The sequence below is a fragment of the Cannabis sativa genome, chromosome 3 (assembly GCF_029168945.1).
Source record: "Cannabis sativa cultivar Pink pepper isolate KNU-18-1 chromosome 3, ASM2916894v1, whole genome shotgun sequence".
NCBI classification, from domain to species: Eukaryota; Viridiplantae; Streptophyta; class Magnoliopsida; order Rosales; family Cannabaceae; genus Cannabis; species Cannabis sativa.
Genome location: NC_083603.1, coordinates 9,479,203 through 9,502,564, shown reverse-complemented (window position 1 = coordinate 9,502,564; position 23,362 = coordinate 9,479,203). Strand labels below are relative to the sequence as shown.

General features: G+C 32.1%; 1 protein-coding gene and 2 long non-coding RNA genes across 3 annotated transcripts; 2 read left to right on the top strand and 1 right to left on the bottom strand.

Annotated features, from left to right (window-relative positions):
- Positions 1–1,872: 1,872 nt before the first annotated feature.
- On the top strand, positions 1,873–7,347 carry LOC115710471 (probable purple acid phosphatase 20). Its single transcript, XM_030638832.2, has 5 exons — positions 1,873–2,185; positions 4,505–4,805; positions 5,401–5,981; positions 6,722–6,810; positions 6,958–7,347. Exons 1-5 carry the CDS (start codon positions 2,015–2,017, stop codon positions 7,139–7,141), a joined length of 1,326 nt encoding a protein of 441 aa, XP_030494692.2. The 5' UTR covers positions 1,873–2,014; the 3' UTR covers positions 7,142–7,347.
- Positions 7,348–8,739: 1,392 nt separating this feature from the next.
- LOC115711393 (uncharacterized) lies at positions 8,740–9,320 on the bottom strand. Its single transcript, XR_004010475.2, has 2 exons — positions 9,271–9,320; positions 8,740–9,158 (listed from the first exon to the last, which is right to left on the bottom strand). It is a non-coding gene; the product is annotated as an uncharacterized LOC115711393 (long non-coding RNA).
- Positions 9,321–9,879: 559 nt separating this feature from the next.
- LOC115708824 (uncharacterized) lies at positions 9,880–12,700 on the top strand. The gene is made up of 2 exons (XR_004010082.2): positions 9,880–10,164; positions 12,401–12,700. It is a non-coding gene; the product is annotated as an uncharacterized LOC115708824 (long non-coding RNA).
- Positions 12,701–23,362: the final 10,662 nt, after the last annotated feature.

The window sequence follows — 23,362 nt, the reverse complement described above, 5'->3', positions numbered from 1 at the left end:
GCTGCTTCATGGACTGATGACTGACCCTACAGATCAACACGAGTGTTTTCAACGTGCTTTGTCCTCACTCGCACGCTTCCTGGGAAAACTTCCCAGGAGGTCACCCATCCTGAAATTGCTCCAGGTCAAGCACGTTGAAAACACTCGTGTTGATCTGTAGGGTCAGTCATCAGTCCATGAAGCAGCTAAAGTGACGAACTCGTGTATAAGAGCCATTAGTCTGTGGGTGTAAGGGCCCAATGGAGGCTTGAAGCGGGGACGTTACAAATGGTATCAGAGCCTTGACCCAGCCGGAAGTGTGGTCGACGAGGACGTCGGACCCGGTAAGGGGGGGTGATTGTGACAGTTAGTAGTCCCGTGATCCGTAAGGGGAAACACCAGGTAAGCTGTGCAATCCCACATCGCCTGAGGAAGGTCAAGTGGGATGATTCTAAGACTGTGTAGGTATGGGACTACACAGTTCAAGAGGGCTTAAATGGATTGATTGGTACTACCTATATCAACAAGGTGCATCTTGTTTTTCGGTAGCCCATCTCGAAAGAACTCCACAGTTAAGCGTGCTTGGCCTGGAGCAATTTCAAGGATGGGTGACCTCCTGGGAAGTTTTCCTAAGATGCGTGTGAGTGAGGACAAAGCACGCTGGAAACACTTGTGTTGGTCTGTAGGGTCAGTCATCAATCCAGGAAGCAGCCAGAGTGGCGTACTCGTGTATAAGAGCCATTAGTCTGTGGGTGTAAGGGCCCAATGGAGGCTTGAAGCGGGGACGTTACAAATGGTATCAGAGCGAGGACGTTACAAAGAAGATGAATAATAAAAAAAGAAAAGAAAAAATAAAATAAAATAAATTTATAATTTAAAATATATTTTTTAGTTTTTTATTTTATTTTAAATTTTTTTAATTAAAATTATTATTTGGACCAATAAAAAATTGACACGTGGCACTTTATTTGGGTTTAACGGATCCGTTAGAAAAAGGACCAACGGACAAACAAAAATTGGGACCTTAGGTATTTTCACCGCCAATTTTTGAGGTTGAGGACTAATCGGCATCAACCTCAAGTTTTTGGGGACTTTTGCCGCAATTATCCCTAACTATAATATAAATTATCCTATAAAAATTAATTTGTAATTTTTCTTTATTAACAATTGTTGTTGATTAATAATATTAGTGAATTTTCTAAAAAAATAAAAATTGCTTCCAGTACTATAAAGTCAAAATTAATACTAATAACATTTTCCTTTATATATTATATGAATATATGATTGTATATGAATTTAAATTAGAATTGCATATACATTTAAATTTTCCATAACAATTCATCTCTATGAATAGAAATAATTAACAAGCCAAATCCTCTATTAAAAGGGGGAGAAGAGTGTCCTTATCATAAAATTATATTATTGTAATGAAATGATAATATTTGATTTGATTTTAATGAAATAATACTATATGAGTCATTAATTCATAAATTTGATGACAAATATACCAGGAATATTCCACAATGTATAATATATAGCAACAACTTAAATTCATACAATAATAAAGAAAACACAAAATGGAAAAAAATTCAAGTATGAAATCTGCATTGTACAGAGTGTCCAGATCATTATGACCTGAATCTACACTTTCTTAATTTCCATTTCAATATACATATACAGTATTTACTTGTCCCTTATGTATCAAACTACTTTTGCAACATATGGCCATTACGTACACGTGTCCAACTGGGGGATAGGCCACGTGTACCACATGTAATGAATCTTCCATAACGTTAAATTAGCCAATGGTCACGATCAACGCATGATATGAAAATCTGACCGCCATTAAATTTTCTGCATATATGTTCATACCATAAAAGAAATGGATAAATGTAACTATATATAAAATCCGACCAGATTATTTAACTAATTAAAACATAAATATAAAATGAAACTCTCTGGGTTGTTCCACTAGAGAGATACAGAGTTTTGCTTTTCTTTCTTCTTTGATATATCTTTAAAGAATTATTTGAAAATGGCTTTGGGAATTAGGGTTTGTCTGTTTCTGGTGTACTCATTCACCTTGGCTATGGTTTGTGCCGTCTTGTTCTCCGGCACTGTACAATCGTACAACCGTCCACCGCCACGTAAAGATATCAGCGTTGATTACAACAAAGACGATTACCATGATTCTTCTCCACAACAGGTATTTCTATATAAATATATTTTTTTTTCTTGATTTAATTGTTTCTTGAGTATATTTTGTTTTTCCTTTTTATTTATTTATTTATTTTTTTTTTGATAAAGTGTAATTGGTATATGGTTTATGATGTTAGAAAAGTTTGGCTAACAAACTCAGTTTCGGTTTCAAAAGTAAGATTCAGAAAGTATTGTATGATTATTGTCGTTATTTGTTTATTTTTATTTTAATTAATTCAAATCTGTCGTTTATTTGATTTTGCCTCATTTACAATAATATTTTAAAGCTTTAAAATAGAAATTTTTTAAAAATATTTGGATAATTTAACTAAAAATAGGTAACATCAAATGTTGTAAACATTTGCTTTATTTTAATTTTTTTAAAATTTATTATTTATGTTTTAAATTTATAAAATATTATTTATTATTTGAATAAAATATATTAAAATTTAAAAAGTAAAATTTTCTTGATTTATTTTGAAAAAATTAATGTATGATGTAATATATAAATTTTGAGATAAATAAAAAATATAAAATTTTAATAATTTATTTTAAAGTATAGAATAAAAAAAATTGATGCCATTTGTTAGTTGTCCACAATTTTGTTTCTTTTTGTAGTTATTTATGGGTGAGCGTCATTTTATTTTGGATAGGCACTTAGCGTAAGCGTCAACTTAGATGCGCCTATGTTTTACTATAATCTAACACTACCCTTCTATCTGAAAACGATTGTTGGATAACCTTCAAAACAGAGTTTTAGTCTAATTTTATTTTTATTTATTATTTATTTTTATAACTCTAATTATTTAGAATTACTTATAAAATTTTAAGAGAATTTATATTGTCAAAAATGATATTCAATTAAGTACTTATTAACGCTATAATAAAAAATAGAAATTATTTTACAAATACATATAAATAACAAAAAAATAATTACAAAAATAATTATACATAATTTTAAATATTTTTACGATTTTTATGATTTTATTTATAGAAAATATAGGTACCGTTTGGTAACACTTTTGTTTTCTAATTTTATAATTACAAAATGAAAGTAAAATTTTTGTTTTTAAAAATTTTACTTTTGAAAAATAAAAATGCGTTCTGTAACCACTTTTATTTTTCAATTTTAAAAACAAGTGTGTTCTGTAAAGTTCATTTTCATTTTCATTTTTTAATTTTATTTACGTTGGGTCTAGGTCCGGGGTCAGATTTGGGTTCAAGTCAGAGGCCGGGTTCAGCGCCAGGACCGTGGGGGGATTTGGGTCCGGGTCATGATCAAAGTTCAAGATATTGATTAAGAAAAAAAAACTGTTTAAAAAAATATTGAAAGTGATTTTTTTTTTGTTTTTAAAATTTTGATTATCAATTAAAAAATTGAAAAGTAAAAACAGTTTTATAGAACATGTTTTTGAAAAATATTTTCACTTTTTCAATTTTAAAAACAGAAAACTAATTAAAAAAGTGTTACCAAACGGCACCATAGTTTTTTATGTGATACTTTTTTTAATTTTTTGTTCTCTTTATGTTATTTTTTTTTTTATTATTTTGATGTTTTTTTAATGTTAGTTTAGTGTTATTTTTATGTTGTTGTTTTATTTTTATCAAAATTTTAAAAATTAAAAATAGTGTTTGATGTAATTAGGGGTAGGTTGAAAAATACCACTTTTATTAATTTATTAATCAAATTTACCTCTAATTTTATATTTAATTGAAAAATACTTCTTTTTAGATGTATTGTACCCAAAATACCCTGAGAGAGTTACATGCAGAGTATCTTGAAGTGACAGGGGCATAAATTGGTATAATATTTAAAAAAAGAGGTAAAAATAATAGACTTTACATAAAAAAAAAAAAATAATATAAAAAAGGAAAATTTTCATGGGCCACCTTATTTTGGCAATTATTTTCAAAAATGACGTTATTTTTGTTATGTTAAGTTTCCGTATATGTAGTTGACGTTTTTATGGTAATTTTCTAGTTTTAACGATTTGTATATTGGGCTTGTAATCCCGGTTTTTTCGGCCCAATTTTTTAAAACACACACTCTTTGTACGTGTCACGTCATTTTGTTTTCATTTTAAAAAAAACGTCATTTTTATAAAAAGTTACTTAATTTAGTATATTCTTAAAAAAAATCCCTATAAAAAAAAGTTTAGCAGTGTAATTTGCTGATGTAATTATACCTAAAAAAATATCTATTTATAATTATGTCAATATTATTTCCTGATAAAAGAAAAATGCAGGGGCCCAATTGAAAGGGCCATGGCCCATGAGAGTAGTGTATCTGTCATTAATTGTTGGTATTTTTATATAATATGTATAGGTACATATATCTTTGGTTGGAGAAGACCAAATGAGAGTATCATGGATAACAAAGGGGTCAGATTCAGAAGCAAGAGTAGATTATGGTGTATCTCCTGGGGTATATGGGTTTACCAAGACAGGAACAACTTCTTCTTACAGGTATGTAACGTACGAGTCAGGCTCCATTCATGATGTTGTGATTGGCCCTTTAACCCCAAACACTCTATATTACTATCGTTGTGGTGGTGCCTCTTCTCCTTCGGCTGAGCTCACTCTCAAAACTCCACCAGCTGCCTTCCCCATCAAATTTGCACTTGCAGGTACCTTATAATAACCTATTTTTTAATTTTCATTATTTTATTTGTTTAGAAGTCATTTTTATTAATTAATGATGATATATTATGATATTTATATAACTTTAATTTATGTGATTGATTTCATCAATGGCGTAATATTTTAATAGCACAATCTTTTTTTTTTCTAAATATAAATTATTATTAATATTTGTTGTGATTAAATGTATTTTTAATCATAATATTTGTTGGGAGTAAAATTAAATTAGTTACAATGTGTGATAATACTATATTTAGTCACAACTAATTTTTTTTGTTGTAATTAAAAATCATATTTAATTAAAAAAAAAAAAATTGTTATGACTGAAAAATTGTAACTAATTTTTTTTTTTGTTGCGGTGGTTATTGTTATTGTTATTAACAGGCATATGAAAGCATTTTTTATCCCTCCCTGCTCTAATCCAACAATAAAAACAGTACATAAAGTAATACATTCATGTTTTTGTAATGTTTTCTTTTACAAAAAGATGATAAAATGTAAGATGGCTAAGTATAATTGTAAACCAATCCAATATACATGTATAATATTTGATAAATCATAAATGCATGTATCTACATATAGGTGATCTTGGACAAACTGATTGGACAACTTCAACACTAGATCACATATCAAAATCAAACTACGACATATTGTTACTACCGGGGGACCTGTCCTACGCCGACGCGATCCAGCCGAGGTGGGATTCCTTCGGGCGTCTGGTCGAGCAACTCGCAAGCCAGCGCCCGTGGATGGTCACCCAAGGCAATCACGAGGTGGAGAAAATTCCCCTCGTACACACCACCCCTTTCACTGCCTACAACTCACGCTGGCCAATGCCCTTCCAGCAAAGCGCATCCGAATCCAACCTCTACTACTCCTTCGACGCTGCTGCGCGTGGCATCCACGTCATCATGTTGGGGTCCTACACTGATTTCAGCCATGACTCCGCCCAGTACAAGTGGCTTGAGGCTGACTTGAGGAAGGTGAATAGAACCAAGACGCCTTGGTTAGTGGTTGTTGTACACGCGCCTTGGTATAACTCGAATACTGCTCATCAGGGTGAGCCCGAGTCAAACGACATGAAAGCCGCTATGGAGGAACTTCTCTATAGTGCTCGCGTTGATGTCGTTTTCTCTGGTCACGTGCATGCCTACGAACGTTTTGTACGTATATTTCTTTTCCTATTCCTATCTATTTTTTTCTCTCATACAACAAAATGCAGAAAATATTTTTTTAGTTGATAAAAATATGAATAATTTGTAGCATAGATTAGTTTAACTCTCAGGTTATAATTATATAATTAAATTTAATTTTTAGCGGTAATAATATTTAAGTTATATTTTTAAAACTTTATAAGTATTTGAGTATTAAATGTCTATTCATTATTAACATGTGATTTTTTTATTGATATATTTAAATTAATTTTTTTATAAAAATAAAAATAAAAATTCACCACCCTAAAGTAATTATGGATTGCGGTGTGGAAATTTGTTTAATATTTAATAGTTAGATACGTAGTTCTAGAATTATAATTTTTTTTTATGATAAAATGCTATTATATTAAAATAAAAAAATTTTAGAATTATAAGTGACGGACTCAGAATTTTTGTTTTGTGGGGTTTATTTATCATTAAAAAATATTTATACTTATATTATAATCACTTTTACAATATTTATTTAATTTTATGGAGGCTTTTTTATTATTTTGGTTTATAATTATCAAATTAAAACAAATACATTTAATTTTTTGAAAGGCAATATTTTTGTTCGTGTCTCTGATTATAATTAAATATAGTATTTTTAGGTAAATTATCCTAAAATATTTAATTTGATATTTTTTTTTATGAAACAAATCTTCTTAATTATAATATAATGACAATATTTTTTTTTTTCATATGGATAGGCACGTGTATATAATGACAAAGCTGATAAGTGTGGTCCAATATATATCACCATTGGAGATGGTGGCAACCGGGAAGGCCTTGCTTCGGAGTAAGTTTCGTGATTTTATTTTAATGACAAAGCTGATAATTAAACTGGTCCATTAATTAATTTTTGTAGCTAATTTATTTGATAGAGCTATATAATTTGAAGAATTTTGTTATAATATAATTGGGGTTAATTAATGAATTTTTACAGATACATAGATCCAAAACCGGAAATATCGATTTTTAGAGAGGCTAGTTTTGGACATGGGCAAGTAGAGTTCTTGAATGGGAGCCATGCACAGTGGACGTGGCACCGGAATCAAGATGACGTGGCAATCGCAAGTGACTCATTTTGGTTTACAAGCCTCTCATTTGACCCTTCTTGTAAATTGTAAACCCAATTTTAATATATAGCTAGTTATATATAATAATAATTTTATGAAAAGCTTTATTAGATTATATAGACTATAGTAGTAGTGCATGTATTTGTTTTGGACCACTTTTAGTTTATTTCTTTTCTTTTCTTTATTTGATTTTTTTGCTGAAACACATTTAGTTTATATTTGATTATTTAATTATTTATTTACGTCCTTTTGAGGAATGATTGATTGAAGAAGCAAACAATTTAACATTATTATATGTTTAACATATTCGATTGATCTACATATTGATAGCAAAATAATTGGGTGATAAACTTATAATATTGGAGAGCAACAAAACTAAATAAAAACGTATTTTCTAAGATTTTTTTCCCCTACAATCTTAGAAAATTTATACCAAAGTTTTTATTTTTCTATGTACCACACATAATAAATATAGGATTGCTTTGTACAATTTGTAATTTGTAATTACAAACTCCAACCAATCTGGACTAAGGATTATCCATATATTAGTTTTTATTTTTATTTTTTTTAAATTTACGTGTTTGAGTTGTTTAGTAATTTCTATATGAGTTGTTATATGGATTTTGATTGCGATTTAAGTTGTTCTGTTGGTTGTTATGGTAAAAATACATAAAAAAATTATTTTAAAATGTAAAATAATAAAATAAAACCCTAAATGAATTTGGTATTATTAATGGTTTGGTCAATATAACTGTTTAAATATTTTTGAACTTAATTAGAATTCTCGCTAGTAGTTTAAACCAAACCAAACCACCAATTTATTTTATATAATTAACATATATGTTTTGAATTAAATATTGGTACTTAAGAAATAATTTTAGGCTGAATATTTGACTTAATACTATTTTAGTAATGTGTTTCAATTTTATTGCTAATAAACTTTGAAAAGCTAAAAAAATAAAAATAATAAAAAAAATAATTACATCAAAAAATAGATTAATTACGAAATACAAACTATAGTTTCGAATCAAACTAATTTATTTTAGGAATTTTTACACTATATATTAAAACTTTTAACTTTTTTTTGCTGTAGGGTAGAATTTTTTTAAAAAATACTGTAAGTTTCATCTATTATTTTACTATTATTTTTAGTTGTTTTACTATTGTTTTTAATTATTCCATTTAATATTTTATAGTTTTTTTTATAAAAAAAAACAGTATTTTTGTAAAAACATTTGTGTGGCAGTAAAATTATAAATTTTGTCCAATAATTAGTATTTTTGTAAAAACCTTTTATTCTAAATGGAATGGTTTGAGTATTTAATTGGTCTTTGATTTTGAATTTTTCAAAATAGTTATAGTAGTTTGGTTCAAAAATAAAATAAAAAACGGAACCAAACTAATCCTTGATTAAATAAATACATTAAAATTTTATAAAATTATGAATAGTTCGAAGGAATAATTTTCGAGATTTTTAAATGTAGTAAAACATAATATGATAAATTCTTATAAATATATATATACTAGGTGAAAATTACGTGCCGAGCCACGTAAATATTAGTTTTATTTAAGTTTTAATAGTTTTTGTTTAAGAATTCAATAATTAGTTTTATGGGATTGACATTTTTTTATTATGTAACGAAAATAAATGAAAAAATGGAGAAGCAAATGTGATTGACATTTTTTTATTCGTATCACAGGTTTGCTAACTGTAGAGTGAATGAGATGCAAGTGAGAGAAGCATTCACAAAGGTCTGATCATCCACTACCACCATTGTGATTTCTTCTCGCTGTCTCTCTTGGATTTAGGAGTACCGGGCGGAAAATGAGAACTTTGAATTGGTTAATTATATTTTCTTACCCAACCAAGTTCTGCTCTCTTGTAGCTCTTGAATTGTCAATTGCTTTCCTGCCTGTAATAATTTCCAGAAAAACTACCCCAAAACTATATACGTCTGATTTCAAAGTCAACTGGCCAATCATTGCATACTCAGGAACACAATAGCCATAATACTATAATACTCTTCATCATTAAGCCTTGGCAGTGTTCACCGTTACCATCATCATCCTATATATATACTCAATTATTAAACAAATTAATGACATATATATGTTAATAATATTAATTAAAAGATGAAGAACAGTAAAAGGTAAAAAAATAAATGAATGCATGAAGTTACCCACTGCATCCAACTTAGCCTTGGCCTTGGCAGTGTTCATCGTCATCATCATTATTATTATGTAGTAAAACATAATATGATAAATTCTTATAAATATATATATATATATAATAATTAATATTAGACATAAAAAAAAAAAAAAAACTCTAATATATAATTTAAAGGGCAAAAATAAAATAAAGAATAATTTGGTAAAATTTTATCACTTTTACGATCAAATAATTTATTTTATTTTTAAATTTTTACAAGCAATCAAAAAAAAAATCAATTTTATGGTTTTTTTTTATTTTTTAATTATAATTTTTTAATATCTTATAAAAATAACAAAAAAAACCACATGAAAAATAGCATCAAAACTACATATAAATAACAAAAAAAAAATAAAAATTAAAAGATTACAATACAAAAATAACGTAAAAACATCAATAGTCCGTATTTTTTTAAATAAAACCTTACAAACTGTAAATAATATTGAAATTTCTGTACAACATATTTTTGTAATTTTGTTTGGTATTTATGAAAATATGTCTTACTAATGAGCGCAGTTTAGTGGGTCCAATTTTATATACGGCCCAACTTAGGCCCAACAAGATACATAGTCTTCCTCAGACAAAACGCACCGTTTTAAGAAGTAAAACACACGAACACTACCCGGACAGTCGACAGTGCAGTGTAGTGATTACGATCAGAGGAAGAAAATGGAGGCCGTTGGAGGTGGTAATGGCGTACGAGTTCCAACACCATCTTTCCTCTTCAGGGGTATTGCAATTGAAATCAATGGAGCCTTAGGTGTAGAATTAAGTGCATGATTTGGGCAAGCTAGGGTTTTACATCATAACCAAATTCTCCGTCATTTCTTACTTGCCAGGATGCCACTTCCTGCCAATTCCATCTGTAAAGTCTCTCTCTCTATCTCTCTGACAAAGCAATAATTTATTTTGTTAGTATTAATTGAATTGAAGTTTCTGAATTTTGAGTAATTGAAAGAAATGTGGGGAAAGTAAAATGATTACTTTTAAAATTAAAGTGCTACTGAATACTGATGGACTGAAATATTAGATGTTATCAATGGTTGGTATTAGGACTGAACTTAGGGCAATCTTTATCTATTTTGATTTCATAAAAATGTTTGGACCAGCATTGTTCAAAAAGACCTCCAACCCCTATAAATTGTCGGAACCACTCTATTTCGGGTTGGTATTGATTGTATTTTTGTCAAATTGTGCTGTACTATTCTGTATTTGAACCATATTTCTAAAATTTCAACAACAATTTTGATTAGATCGCTAGACTGTAGTCTGTACTGAACCCCACATATATGTATTTATGTCATTATTCTCTACAGTTTTTCAATTTTATCTCGAGCTCGAAGCTTAATTACATTTACTCCTTTAAACTCTTGTTTTCTCTCTTAAGCCTTATGTAAGAATTTATTTAGTGGTGTTTCAAGTTATTTAAGTAAAAGGCTTGTTCTGTTTTAGTTAATATTTCTAAATCTTATCATAGAATATAGTTTTTCATTGTGATTAGATTTGAATTTGTGAGCCAGTACTTTTGATTAATTAATAGATTGAACTATTTTATTTATATTTTAGGTATACATTAATCTAAATTTTTAAAAAAGGCTCATAGTGTCCACTTCTCACTGCAAAATTACGGTTTGAGTGTTGGAGTAACAAGTTCAAACTGCACACTTGCTGCAATCTCGTATATATATATTTTATAGACTGACCGTGTGTATTTTGTATCACATTTTAATGGCATAATTAGTTATTAAAGCCCTTTTCAATGCCAGAAGAAAAAAAATACAATTAGCCTAAACTAATTCTGAGTTGGATTCATTGGCTACTTCAACTTGTATACAATTTTATGTTGTTTGCTAGAAAAGGTTTAATGGGCTTTAGATTTGGTGTTTTGTGTGCATTGCGTTTTACCATTTTAGAACATGAAGAGAAAAATTACATAAATATAAGACTTAGAGTAGATATTTTACCTTGGGAAAAGAATGCAGACCTCTGATTTATTTATTTTATGGATCCTCATTGATTTCATTCTCTCTCTCTCTCTCTCTCTCTCTCTCTCTCTCTCTCTCTCGTATTGTTGTTTATTGAGTTCCAGTTATGGTTTCCTAAAATGGGGCAAGCAAGGACACTTGCAAAGACAATTGTCGGGTCACAATTTTTTTCCTTATGCACATATAGCTTGCTGTGCCTGTGAGTTTGAGACCTTCTTTGACAAAGAGAAATCAGCTTTTTATGCTTATACATTTCTTTAATGCAATGTATTTTTCTCTATACCACCCTATTTTTTTTTTCTTTTCCTTATATACATATTAAATACTTTTGTAGGTGTTCTGAATTGAGTTTTTAATGAGAGAAACAATAGATTGCCCATTTTGCTTGGTTTAATTTATTAGCATTTTCTGATAGTGATATACTATATCTATATGGATATGTTGTGTTGTGTCATAAATGTTCTGCCTTCATTGGCTCAAAATGAATGTACCAAGAGTGCATCTGAAATAATATGTGCTCTGAATGATTAATATACTTAACTAGGTTTTTTCATATGCATTGAAGGTTGCCTAAGTAATAACCTAGTATATTACAGAATTGGGTCATTTTTTCAGAAATGTTTTAATCGATTTTAAGAAGGCAAAGTCTCTCCATGCGTAAACTGTAATTATCTCTTCTACTGTATTTTGCTTCGGACAAATTTGATATATATACCAGTATGGCATCAAATTTCAATATGTGGCAGGAAAACATGCTTGTTTGCCTTATATTATTATTACCTTATACAAAAGTATTCATTTTTTATAACATAGGAGGTACTATAAGATACCATATAGCACAGATAAACAATTATAGTTAATGATTAAAACCAGTACAACATTTTCTTCCTTCATTAATTTTTTATATTTGTTTGGGGCATATTTGTTTAAACGTGATGATTTCTAACTAGTTTTCCTTGCATGTATTTTCTTGATTCATATTCTTATTCTTATACTTTTCCAATATAATTTTAAACTAACAACAAATTTTAAGTACGATTTGTTATTTAGCTTCCTGATACTGAAGTGAAAAAGGACTTCAAACACAGCTAGCTAATCTTTTGTATCATATTGCAGTGTGGCCCAACCACAAGCCAAATAAGATTCCTATTGTTCCCAGGTAAAATTCTTGTGGACAAAGTTAAGTATATCTAAGCAGTTCCTGCCTTTAAATGTGGCTTTTACCAATATCTTGTAATAGTTAGTAATAATGATAATAATAGTAATACTTAATATGACTTAATTGATGACAACCACATTTCCATGCCCCCTAAATTTTAAGCATTATCCTTTTGGTTTCATGACTATGTTCTTTAAAGTCAAATGTGTTGATTGTTTTCTTATTTATGAATGTTGCTGTGATTTGAACTTTTCATTTGTTCAATGAGTGAAATATGTTATGGTACTGCCCACCAAACGAACGGAGGATAAATAGAGTTCTCTCTAACTTTTGATGGGGCCCCACTCTTGGATTTGGATAAAGAAAGCATATTGAATAATTAATCTAAAGTTAAAAAAAGAAGATTTTCTCATTTCTCTTTTAATGATAGCTTTTCATAAAACTGGATGTCTTTGATGGAATGTACAGTAAGATGCAATCTCACTGTGTCTTTGTATGTATGATAGATAATACATATATATCTATCTAAGATTTCTAGCAAATGGGGTTAGTTACCAATGTAATGTTAAGAGTGTACAAACAATCCATGTTGTTAACAGTGATATTAAATATAGATATGAGAAAGGCATTGATGATTTTGTACTCTTTCCAGTGAAACATTTCTCAAAGTATAGCCGCCCTAGTTATAATACTAGAGCCGAAAATTGCCAAACTTAACATGAGCATGCATTCCCTTTGAGATGAAATGATTGTGTTTAGAAATTGAGCTTTTTTTTCCAAGTTTTGGTCCACTCATTCACCTGCTTTAACCGACCATTAGCCGCATTAAGTTCTGAGAATCAATTCATCTATAATGCCTTAAGTAAATAAGTGAGTTGGCTGTGATTGATTACACTTAGAAAAAAATTTGGTTTTGAAATTGTTATTATCTCAATAATAGCTTATATACCCTTTTTAAAGTATAAGATCCTATTGGTACTTTACTTTCTTAATCATTGCAGTATACACTAAGAGAATTAGTATTTACATATAGTTGGATGCATTATAATAAGATTTAAGAGTGTATACATTTGTCTTATTTAAATAGGAAACATTAAAAGAGATTTATTTAAGCCCTTGATCTGACCACGCAGTATTTGCATTAAACAAGGTTCCATTCCACGTCAACCTTTCATGCAATCATTTAAGAAAAAGAAACCCAATACAGAGACTTTAAAGTTGAATTGATTTGAAACCCTAAGCCAAAGCCAAATATCAGTGTGTAAAACAATTTGAGATGGAGAACAGAGGACACTCTTTTCACCTTGTGGTCCCCTCAAAATATAGTAAATTACGACCCTAAAGTTAAAAAGAAATTATCAAACCCCTAAGCTCACGTGTAGGGTTCGAAGCACTTAATAACCATAATAATTGAAAAAAAATCCATCATTAGCCATGCAGGCAATTGATATTATTATGTGAAATCATTAGAAAAAAAATAAATAATAATAATAATAATAAAAATGGGGCAGTATTAAAAGCTTTTGTATATGTTGATGAGGTCATGGTGTTGAGCTGGTTAAAATAAATCACCCCAACTCATTACCTGTGGGTCACGTAAACTAATGCCCCCAACCAATTATATCACAAACTTACCCATTGATGAAAAATGGGGTCTAAAAATTATGAAAATCTTAAACCTTCACGTGTCTTCCATCAAACGCTGTCAAATCAAATTCTATGGGGGTGATGCAATCATATAAATATTTTATATTATTGTAAAAAATATATATATCACTTTCTTTGAGTAAATGAAGGGCCATTACCTACATGGGTGGTTCTGCATAATTGTAATTATAGGCAATGTACATGATGATGGGTGTTCATGAATGCCTGTAATCTGTGGCCATGCAAATCTCCTTGACCACTGCCATAACACATTTATGAAAACAAACAACCCCTAACACCTTTAAATCATTAAACCCCATTCTATATACAATTTTATTTTTTATTTTTATTTATTATTTCTCAAAATTTTCATAAAGGATGAGAGTCAAATTTGCTGCAAAAAGCAAATTTGCTATTTAAGAGAGGGGGTGATGGTGGTGGTGTGGGTGTGGGGGTGTATGAAGGATTATTACTAGGGCAAGAGAACCATTATTATTGGGGTTTTGCCATCATTGGTTGTTTCAGAACAGATTTATAACCCTTAAATTTCTCACACTTTACACAAAATTTACTTTCTCTCTCTCTTCCTCTATTTTCTTTTTTCTTTCTTATGTTGACTGCTTCTATATTTTTTCTAATGACGAATAGATTGGATTGGGCCGGCCACATGATGTAGCCACAGTAGGAGTACTCTTTCTCCCTTTTGTAGATGTAAACTATCATCATTGGTACTAATTAAATATAGCTATTAGCTAATAGGATTTTATCCACAACTCAATTACATTTATGAAAGTGTAATATTTTATGACATTTATTTTAAAATTATATTTATTATGTGTGCAAGGTGGTGAGTCTTTCCATTTAAAGAAGAAAAAAAATCAAGTATTTCATTAAGGAAAATTTCAAACCTACCTCATATTATATCATTTCTCTTTACTCTATTCTCTCAAACCAATTTAGAAGCATAACCTTACTCCGACCTCACCACCAATCCTGATGGCACACCCCCCCCCCCCCCCCCCCTCTCTCTCTCTCTCTAGATCTCTCTCTCTCTCTCTTAAGGGTTAACACAAATCGATTCAATCCAGTTACAATTGATCGATGTAACTATAATCGACTATCAAACATTAAATATCCAATTATAATCGAATCAAATTGAATATTATTTTTAATATCTTATTGGATCGGATCAAAAAATTCAATACAATCTAATATCCAATTGAATAAATTAGCATTTTCATTTAGTTATAGATGAATAATTAGATTTTATGTTGTACATTATGCTTTAAATATGTATTGTTATACCCAATTTCTCAAAAAAAAAAAAAAAATAGTTATTCCCTTACGAGGGCTCACAAGCCAAGAGTTCCTTGAAGACACCTAAGTCAACAATGAAGACTTTAACCAATGCTCGAGAAGAACAAACGGGGAAAGGACTTGATCCACGGACTACATGGAACCCTGTTTGAGTGTCCCATAGCACACTAAGAATGCCATGAGCACTGACTATCCCCTTATGTCACTGCTCGCACCTAGGGTTGCAAACCTAGGTTGGCCTCTTCATGAATTTGAAGTAGGGTTTTCACTCCAAAACCCTAATCCGATAAGAAATGCAGCAAGTACTTGACTTATTGAGGTACAAGGATATCAAGACTTAAACATAAAGTCAAAATTTCACAAGAATATCCATCAATAGTGTTATGCGACCAGTGACCACTTCAAATAGTCACTGCTCGTGTGCCATGTGAACAATGGCACTCCAAAGTGGTCACTGCTTTCCCAAGGAGAAATAGAAGGGGAAATTTTGTCAAATGTATATCTCCAACATTAAGGATCATAAAAGCAATGAAAGAAGCCACCCAAGGTTGGAGTGCTATGCAATCAATGACCACTTTTGCCCTCCAAACTGGTCACTGCTCTTCCAAAGAGAAATTGAGGGATAAAGTTGGCCAAATGTGTTTCTCCAACATCAAGACGCGTAAAATAAATAAGAAAAGCCAGCAAGAGATGGTGAGGGACCATATGCGATCAGTGACCACTTTGGAATGGTCACTTCTCACATAATGTGTTTAATAAGGGCCCACTAGGGTTTTAGGGTTCAAAACCCAAAAAAATATTTATCACCATCAAGAGACATGTCAAAACACACCACAAGGTGTTAGAAATCAAGTAACTCACAAGCAGTGCCATGTCATATGGCCACTGTTCGCACAAAACATGAATTCGCAATCATTGACCAACCACATCACTGCTCACAATCCTTCAGTAAAATGATCATAACTCGCCCAATTCTTATTCGAATGAAGCAGCTCAAGTTGCATTAGAAAGCTATTTTTAAGACAGATCTAAGCTCGTCTGATAGTCATATCACAATTATGAGGTTTTTGGCCCCAAGATTGGGTTACGATACAAACTATCTCATTCGACACTCAAAATGAAAGGTTTCATCAGAGGGGAGCCACATGAAGTTGACACTGGAGTTGTGCCACTTCCCTAGTGGCAACTGGAAAGGCTCCTCCAAATAGACCATATGTGAGCAATGACTACTTCCTATGGTCACTGCTCGCCTATTTCATTATCCTTCAAAAACCAAAGTCTCACTGACACATGTTAAACTTAGATTAGAAGATACGTTTCTAAAAGATATTTATTTTCTTTCGGGGTTAGATGGATATTTTTTTATAGTTCCTTTACATGTAATATGTTTCCTTTATTAAAGGACAAAATCAAAGTGTGTAATAAATTCTCTGAGTCATGATGAGTGAAGAAAGGTAAACCTTAGCTTTTCTCTAGGTCTATATAAACTAAAAGATGAGACCTACGAAAGAGATACAACTCTAGACTCTTGGCTCACTTTCTTTTTAGTCATAAAAAGAAGCATAAGTCTCCACAATATCTCTTTAGTTTTATTTCTCATCTAGAGAGACACGACACCATTATAAATTACCATCATCGCATCAACAGTTTAGAACTTTCATTAAGAGCGATGGGCTTAAAGACTTGTTGTCATATTGTTTTTGAAAGATCTCACTAACTCGCCACATTCACAACAATACCGAGTACAAGACATACCAACTGCGAAAGGGGTGTTGAAATCTCACAAGACAAAATCAATCAACACCTTATCAAAGAATGTGTTATTCCTCCCTGACCCTTCGGGGAAGGATCATCACGTCATTTTGACAAACGTCTCATGTAGGCCCATCTCAAGCCAATTAGGAGCCTTGAGCCAAAAAATACAATTGGGCATTCTTTATAAGTTTTTATATATCTTTTGTATATATGGTGGTAAATATCTAGAATATAGTATTTTTAAAGGAAAATTGAGCATTTTATCTTAATAAGATATTAAATGCAGTATTTTAAAAAATAAATTAGGTATTTTGTTTAGAAAATAGTTATAGTTTTTAATAAATAATAGTTAAAATATAAAATGTGGTATTTTTAAAAAATAAATTTAGAATTTTTGTTGTTAAAGTGTATTTTGGGCTTGGTTGGGAGGCCCTGAGTGTGGGCACCTGCTGCCCCACCTTTGAGCTGGCCCTTGGTCTCATGCCTGATAATGAGGGACACGTTCAGGACACTGACTTATCAACCCCATCTAGGGTGAGAGGCATACCGTGATGGTCCATGAAGAGTTTCAAGAGAATGAAACACTGCGTGAACAATTGGAGGAAACCATCCGATTCAACAAAGAGTTGCAAGAGAGGCACGGAGCCCAACAAGCCTCTCTCTAAAAGTGTGACGTCCATTATGCCCCAAATACAAGACGCTTTAACTCAAAAAGAAATAAAAAACTTCTCCCGAGCAATCATGCCACATATGACACCACAAGGAATCAAGGACCCATTTCACATAATGTTCTTCCTCTGTGTGCATCCCAAAGAAGTATTGAAAACTTTTTTTTGGAGAAAATAATGTGTCTCCACCTTGGAGTAAAACCCTCATTATAGGTGACATGGGAGTTCGTGCCAAAAATACTCCCCCTCCTCAAAACTATGCAAACCATGTATTGGAAGAGGACTAAACTTATGTCACACGTGGTGGTCATAACCTATCTTCGCGACCACCTCATGTTCCAAGGGACATAGGGGTCGATGTCGAGGAAATAAGGGATAATCGTCATCGATAAAGGTGACAGCCTAGTCAAAAGATAAGTTATTCAAGGTCACAAGATACCACCACATATCACTTTGCATCAGACGGTTGTATTTAGACAGATGAACAATGGGGTCTGTCCTTCCATCATATAATCCCATTTATGGCATCTTAAAATTTTACGATAGTGGAGCGTCGATGATCTGCTTGACACACGATTCTGGATCTTTGTCTTTTGAGTCAGAAATAGCTTCACTCTGTTTCTGAACCTATTTTGTCAAAGTGGCCATTTATGCTTCCAATCTCTTGGTATCATTATCCAGAAGCTCACATTCATAAAATCTATCGTTGATGTAGTTCTGAAGATCATTCCCACGAGGTCTTGCTTTTTCTCTTTTGTCTTTCTCATGTTTGGCATCAAGATGCCTCCGGAGGTCAACTGTAGACCAACTGTGCTCAGGTTAAACTTCTTCTATCCCATCATCCTGATTAACGAAATCACTAGGGAAGTTTCTCCTTCCCTTAATAGTAGGCCTTCATACCTAAGCACTCGCCCTATCGTTATGCTCAACTTGGCCTTGCAAAGCAGAGTGGCATCCAAGCCCGACAGCGTCGGTGGCCTTCTTTTTCTACAAGGGCTAATTGGTTGTGCTCACGTTGTTTTTAGGAGGTAACAGGAAAGTTTCAGGTTGAGGCTCGCTTACTTTTGTCTTCCCCTTGTCCTTTACAAGAGTTGAGGTTCCAACATCAGTAGGGTTTGCTCTTTTTTCCCTGTTAATAGGCTCCTCTTGAGCATCTTCTTCGGAGTCCTCATCTATAACTCCGAGTTTGGCTTGCAACTGTACCATCATTTTCTCCATATGTCGATAAAAAGCCTCTTGTTCTGCTAGCTCTGTTGAGTTTCAGTTAACTCACTAGATACTCGGGCCACCTCGGGGTCTTGTTCATGGTAGTATCCATCTCTGATTTCACCATCGTCCTCTTCCTCATCTTTTGGGTTTTTCTTAACGAGCTGTTCTCGACGTTGGGTTGTTTTAGCCGTTCGGTCGTTAGTTTCAACACTTGTTCGTCCTTCACATTGCTCGACTGAGCATGCCCCGGAAGGAGCGGATTAGTATCGTTCATGACAACATCTTAGCCTGTAAGAAGGGTTTTCACGACAATGATCTTCTTGGTAGCCACCAATGTTGTAGATGTGAGGTAGCTTCGATTCTCTCTACAACTCTCAATGAAAGCACCAAAATATTTACCGAGATTACTAAAAACTAAATTAAATAAAAGCTTAAGAAATTAGATAGGTAATTAAGTAATGAGATGGATATTTTTACGTGGTTTGGGTGTTAAAGAACCCTAGTCCACGAGTGATTGTATTGGCCTCTTAAGGCTTAAAGTACTACAAATGGATCTTATAATTTGAAGAACCCTAATTCTTGCTATATTGTTTTTCTCTCTTGGTTTCTTTTAGAAGAAGATAAAAGCTTATAGAGAACTTAGAAGTATTTTTCCATCCTTCGTTCTCTTTACATGAAGGGGTAAAGGCATTTTTGATAGGCTTAGATCCGAATCTAGGCATACTCGTAACCCGCTAGGGTTTATGTGCAAAATGGGCCCAATATTGGGGTAAATAGATAGAATACATGACTTTGAGGCCCACGACAGGATATGGGCTCGTGGGGTAGAAATGTCTATACAGAATGGGGCCCACGTGGTCCGGACAGATGTCACGCGAGGATACTGCTACAGTAGATAGGAATGTTAGATGGACGCTCTTGGACAAATAGAATATATCCCTTTTTGCAGTACGCGCACTACCGTGTCCTGACATAGGGGACATGATCTGACTTGGTGGGACCAAATGTCAGGGGGCAGCCACGTCACCCTATAAAGGCTTCTAAATGCATCCCTTAGACTCCTTATCCAGATGCGCCTCGTTGATTATCAGGAGGACTTCGTTTACTCTGTCTCCTGTAAGGCTGGATGGGCTTTCAGGAATTGAAGAAACGTGTCTCTGGAGGCGAGGCTCTTGGAGTTTTAGAAGGGCTCGAACCTATCTCTGACCTGAACTGGGCCTTCGTAAGCAGGAAGGCTTGGGCCTAGAATTATGCGGACCAATCATACCTTGAGGATGCCACGTGTCACTTATCTAGAAACGTAGATACCAATACCAGATAAAAATAATGGACAACGCATGTTTGCTTAATTTTATTTTATTATTATATATTTATTAAGTATCATATAACTTTTAAATAAAAAAAATACATACAATAAAAGAAGATGACGTTTTTAATTGAAAATACCTCACACAATTAATCAAATCTACAAAATCATAATTCTTCATGATTTCAAAAGTAAAAAAGAAAAATGATAAAATCAATTTAATAAGCATAATTAGCACGTTACATAAATAGTATAATTCACTGTAATTTAATTAGGGTAATATGTTAATTTTAATTTACCTATATTATCATTTGTATATATATTATCTTATGTGTATTTTCAAATAAAATAATTTTAATATTATTTTTTTTTATTTTAAACTTCAAAAATAAATCAAATAAAATAAACAGATAATTTGATAATATCCGAATTTATGAAATTAAAACAAATAAATTTTAAAATTATCATGAAATTTCATAATTAACTAAAGAGTAATTTGCGGCGTAAATACTTAAATTTAACTTTTAGTATAGATAAATACTTAAGTTTAATTTTTTTACGGTAATAATACTACTACTACAAAAACCTCCTTTAGAGGCGGTTTTTAAGCCCTTTCAGCGTCGGTTTTCGCGAAATTTACTACTGACGCTGATCAGGGCGACGCTAAAGGGTTTATATGAACCGACGCCATATGTACCCCTATGGCGTCGGTTATGAGCTAATAACCGACGCCATAGGGGGCGTACCAACCGACGCCAAAAGCAAGCGATTTTCAGTTTTTTCAATTTTTTTTTAATTTAATTATATAATTTTAATTACATTTTAATTATATATTTATTATTTTATATATTATTTTATTTAATTTAAATTACATATTTATTTTTTAAAATGTAAATTAAATATTATTTAAATTTAGGTAAAATACATAATTTAATTTCATAAAAGTAATTAAATATTACACAAACACTAATGTAAAATTAGTTAAAAATATTAATAAGTTAATAATCTAACTACAAGTTAATCTATAGAAATTACATAATGAAGAAAAATTCTTGGACCTTTCAACCTCAATCGTCACCGTGAATCACCGCCATCAATTGTTCGATCCACTTTCGCTGTAGTGGTAACAATTCTGTTTTTGGATCGTATTGCTTCTTACCCCCAAACTGTTAAAAAATTAAAAATTTATATTAGTTTATATATATGTATATATATATTTATTATTATAGAATTTATATACTATAATCAATAATTAAAACTTACAGCTTTTTGATCTTGTATGTAACGGCTGGGGTTGGCACGTGCGACGATGTCAGTGATATATTTCAAAACATAAAAACCGCATTCTTGACTTTTAGGTTGTCTTGGACAGTTTGCTTGGTTAATTCCTAGTCATGGGCCAAGATACTCATGTGCGTTCCCTATATACATGAATGCCCTGTTTTGGAAAATTATATTAGCATTTCAATTCGTTAGTTAATTTAAATTCGTTACATAAGAAGTCATTAAATTATTAACTTCCGATCATTTGTTCTATTACTTCGGGAATTGGGCGGCCACTTAAAGGGTTTAAATGGATATTTTTCCTTGGCGTAACCACCACTAGCGTCCAATGCATCCTAAAAAATTATATTGGAATATAAGTAAGATAGTGTAAAAATAATTTGAAGATATAATATAGAAATGAACAATTAGCACTAAAGAATTTAATAAAGTTTACCCGATATTCCAAGGAATAAAGAACATTTGGTGGTTGTTATTCATTAATGATAACCAATTAGCCAATCGTCTTGCCGCATAGTCAAAAGACTGACTCTTTTCTTCATCGGTGATCCCATGCACTATGAGAAGCTCTGGGTCGTAAAACTTGAAAATTTTCCTCAGACCGTTGATGCTCTCCCATATGTGCCTGCCAAAAAAAGTGTTAGTGTCTTATAATAATTTGACTATAATTTGATATAAGGTTAATTAGATTAAAGAAGAGTATACATCATTCCAAACAGCATTCCCTGGTTGCCGATGTAGTCACACGTAGCAACCTGCTGCAAATCCTCTCCAAATAACGTGATCTAGGTACGCGGTGCAATGAATCCTCGGGGGACAGGAATTGTGATTATATCACGTTTATCTTTGAGCATCAGGAATTCATGAATCATCCATTTTAGCGAATTAGGGATCAACGCCATCTTCTCTTCCGTGAACAAGTCATCTTCCCGTGCACCACGGCCTTGTGGAGAAAGCATCGGAGCTTTCCCCTTTGACGCATCAATTCTTGAGGGCGGTTGAGCGAGTGGACCCTAAACAAAACAGAACATAATATATATATATATATATATATCAAATTTTATCCAAATTCTACCGAAATTTCGGCAGCATAACTGTTGTAATTGAATGACCCCAAAAATTTTAAACATGCCTGTATAACGACAAATAACACATATATAACAGTAGTTTGTTCATCCATCCCACCACAGCACATATACTCGCAGAACCTACTTCACTACGGATGAATATTGAACATAGTCAAACTCCACTAATCATTAATAATTAATTTATAAGAGAAGTTACCTCGGTTGTTAGAATTAAGTGTTTAGGCCAAGGAAGGAACATCTGGTATACGTCCCAAACATATCTGCACTCTTCAATTGGGACTGGATTTCAGCGTCCTCTTGCAGGATTTCCGAAACCATAATCCGGGCATGTGAATCATCGTAGTTCTGGCAGTGAACTTGGATTATACCAACATGCTCGTACAAATACCCTCGGGCCACAATGTTGTCGATGTTGTTAGAGCAGAGATGTACTTGCTGATTAAGGGTCGCATGGTCATCGAAATTGTACAGGATACCTTGGTCGTTGAGGGAAATAAACTCCTCAGCATAAGTTTGTGGTTGTACCTCATCCTGAGGAGCGTATAGTTGTGGAACATACGCCTCACCAGCCACCTCTCCTTCTTCCTCTTGTTCGGCAGCGTTTCTCTGCTGCTTAAGGGATTGGACTTCGGCTTTTAATTTTTC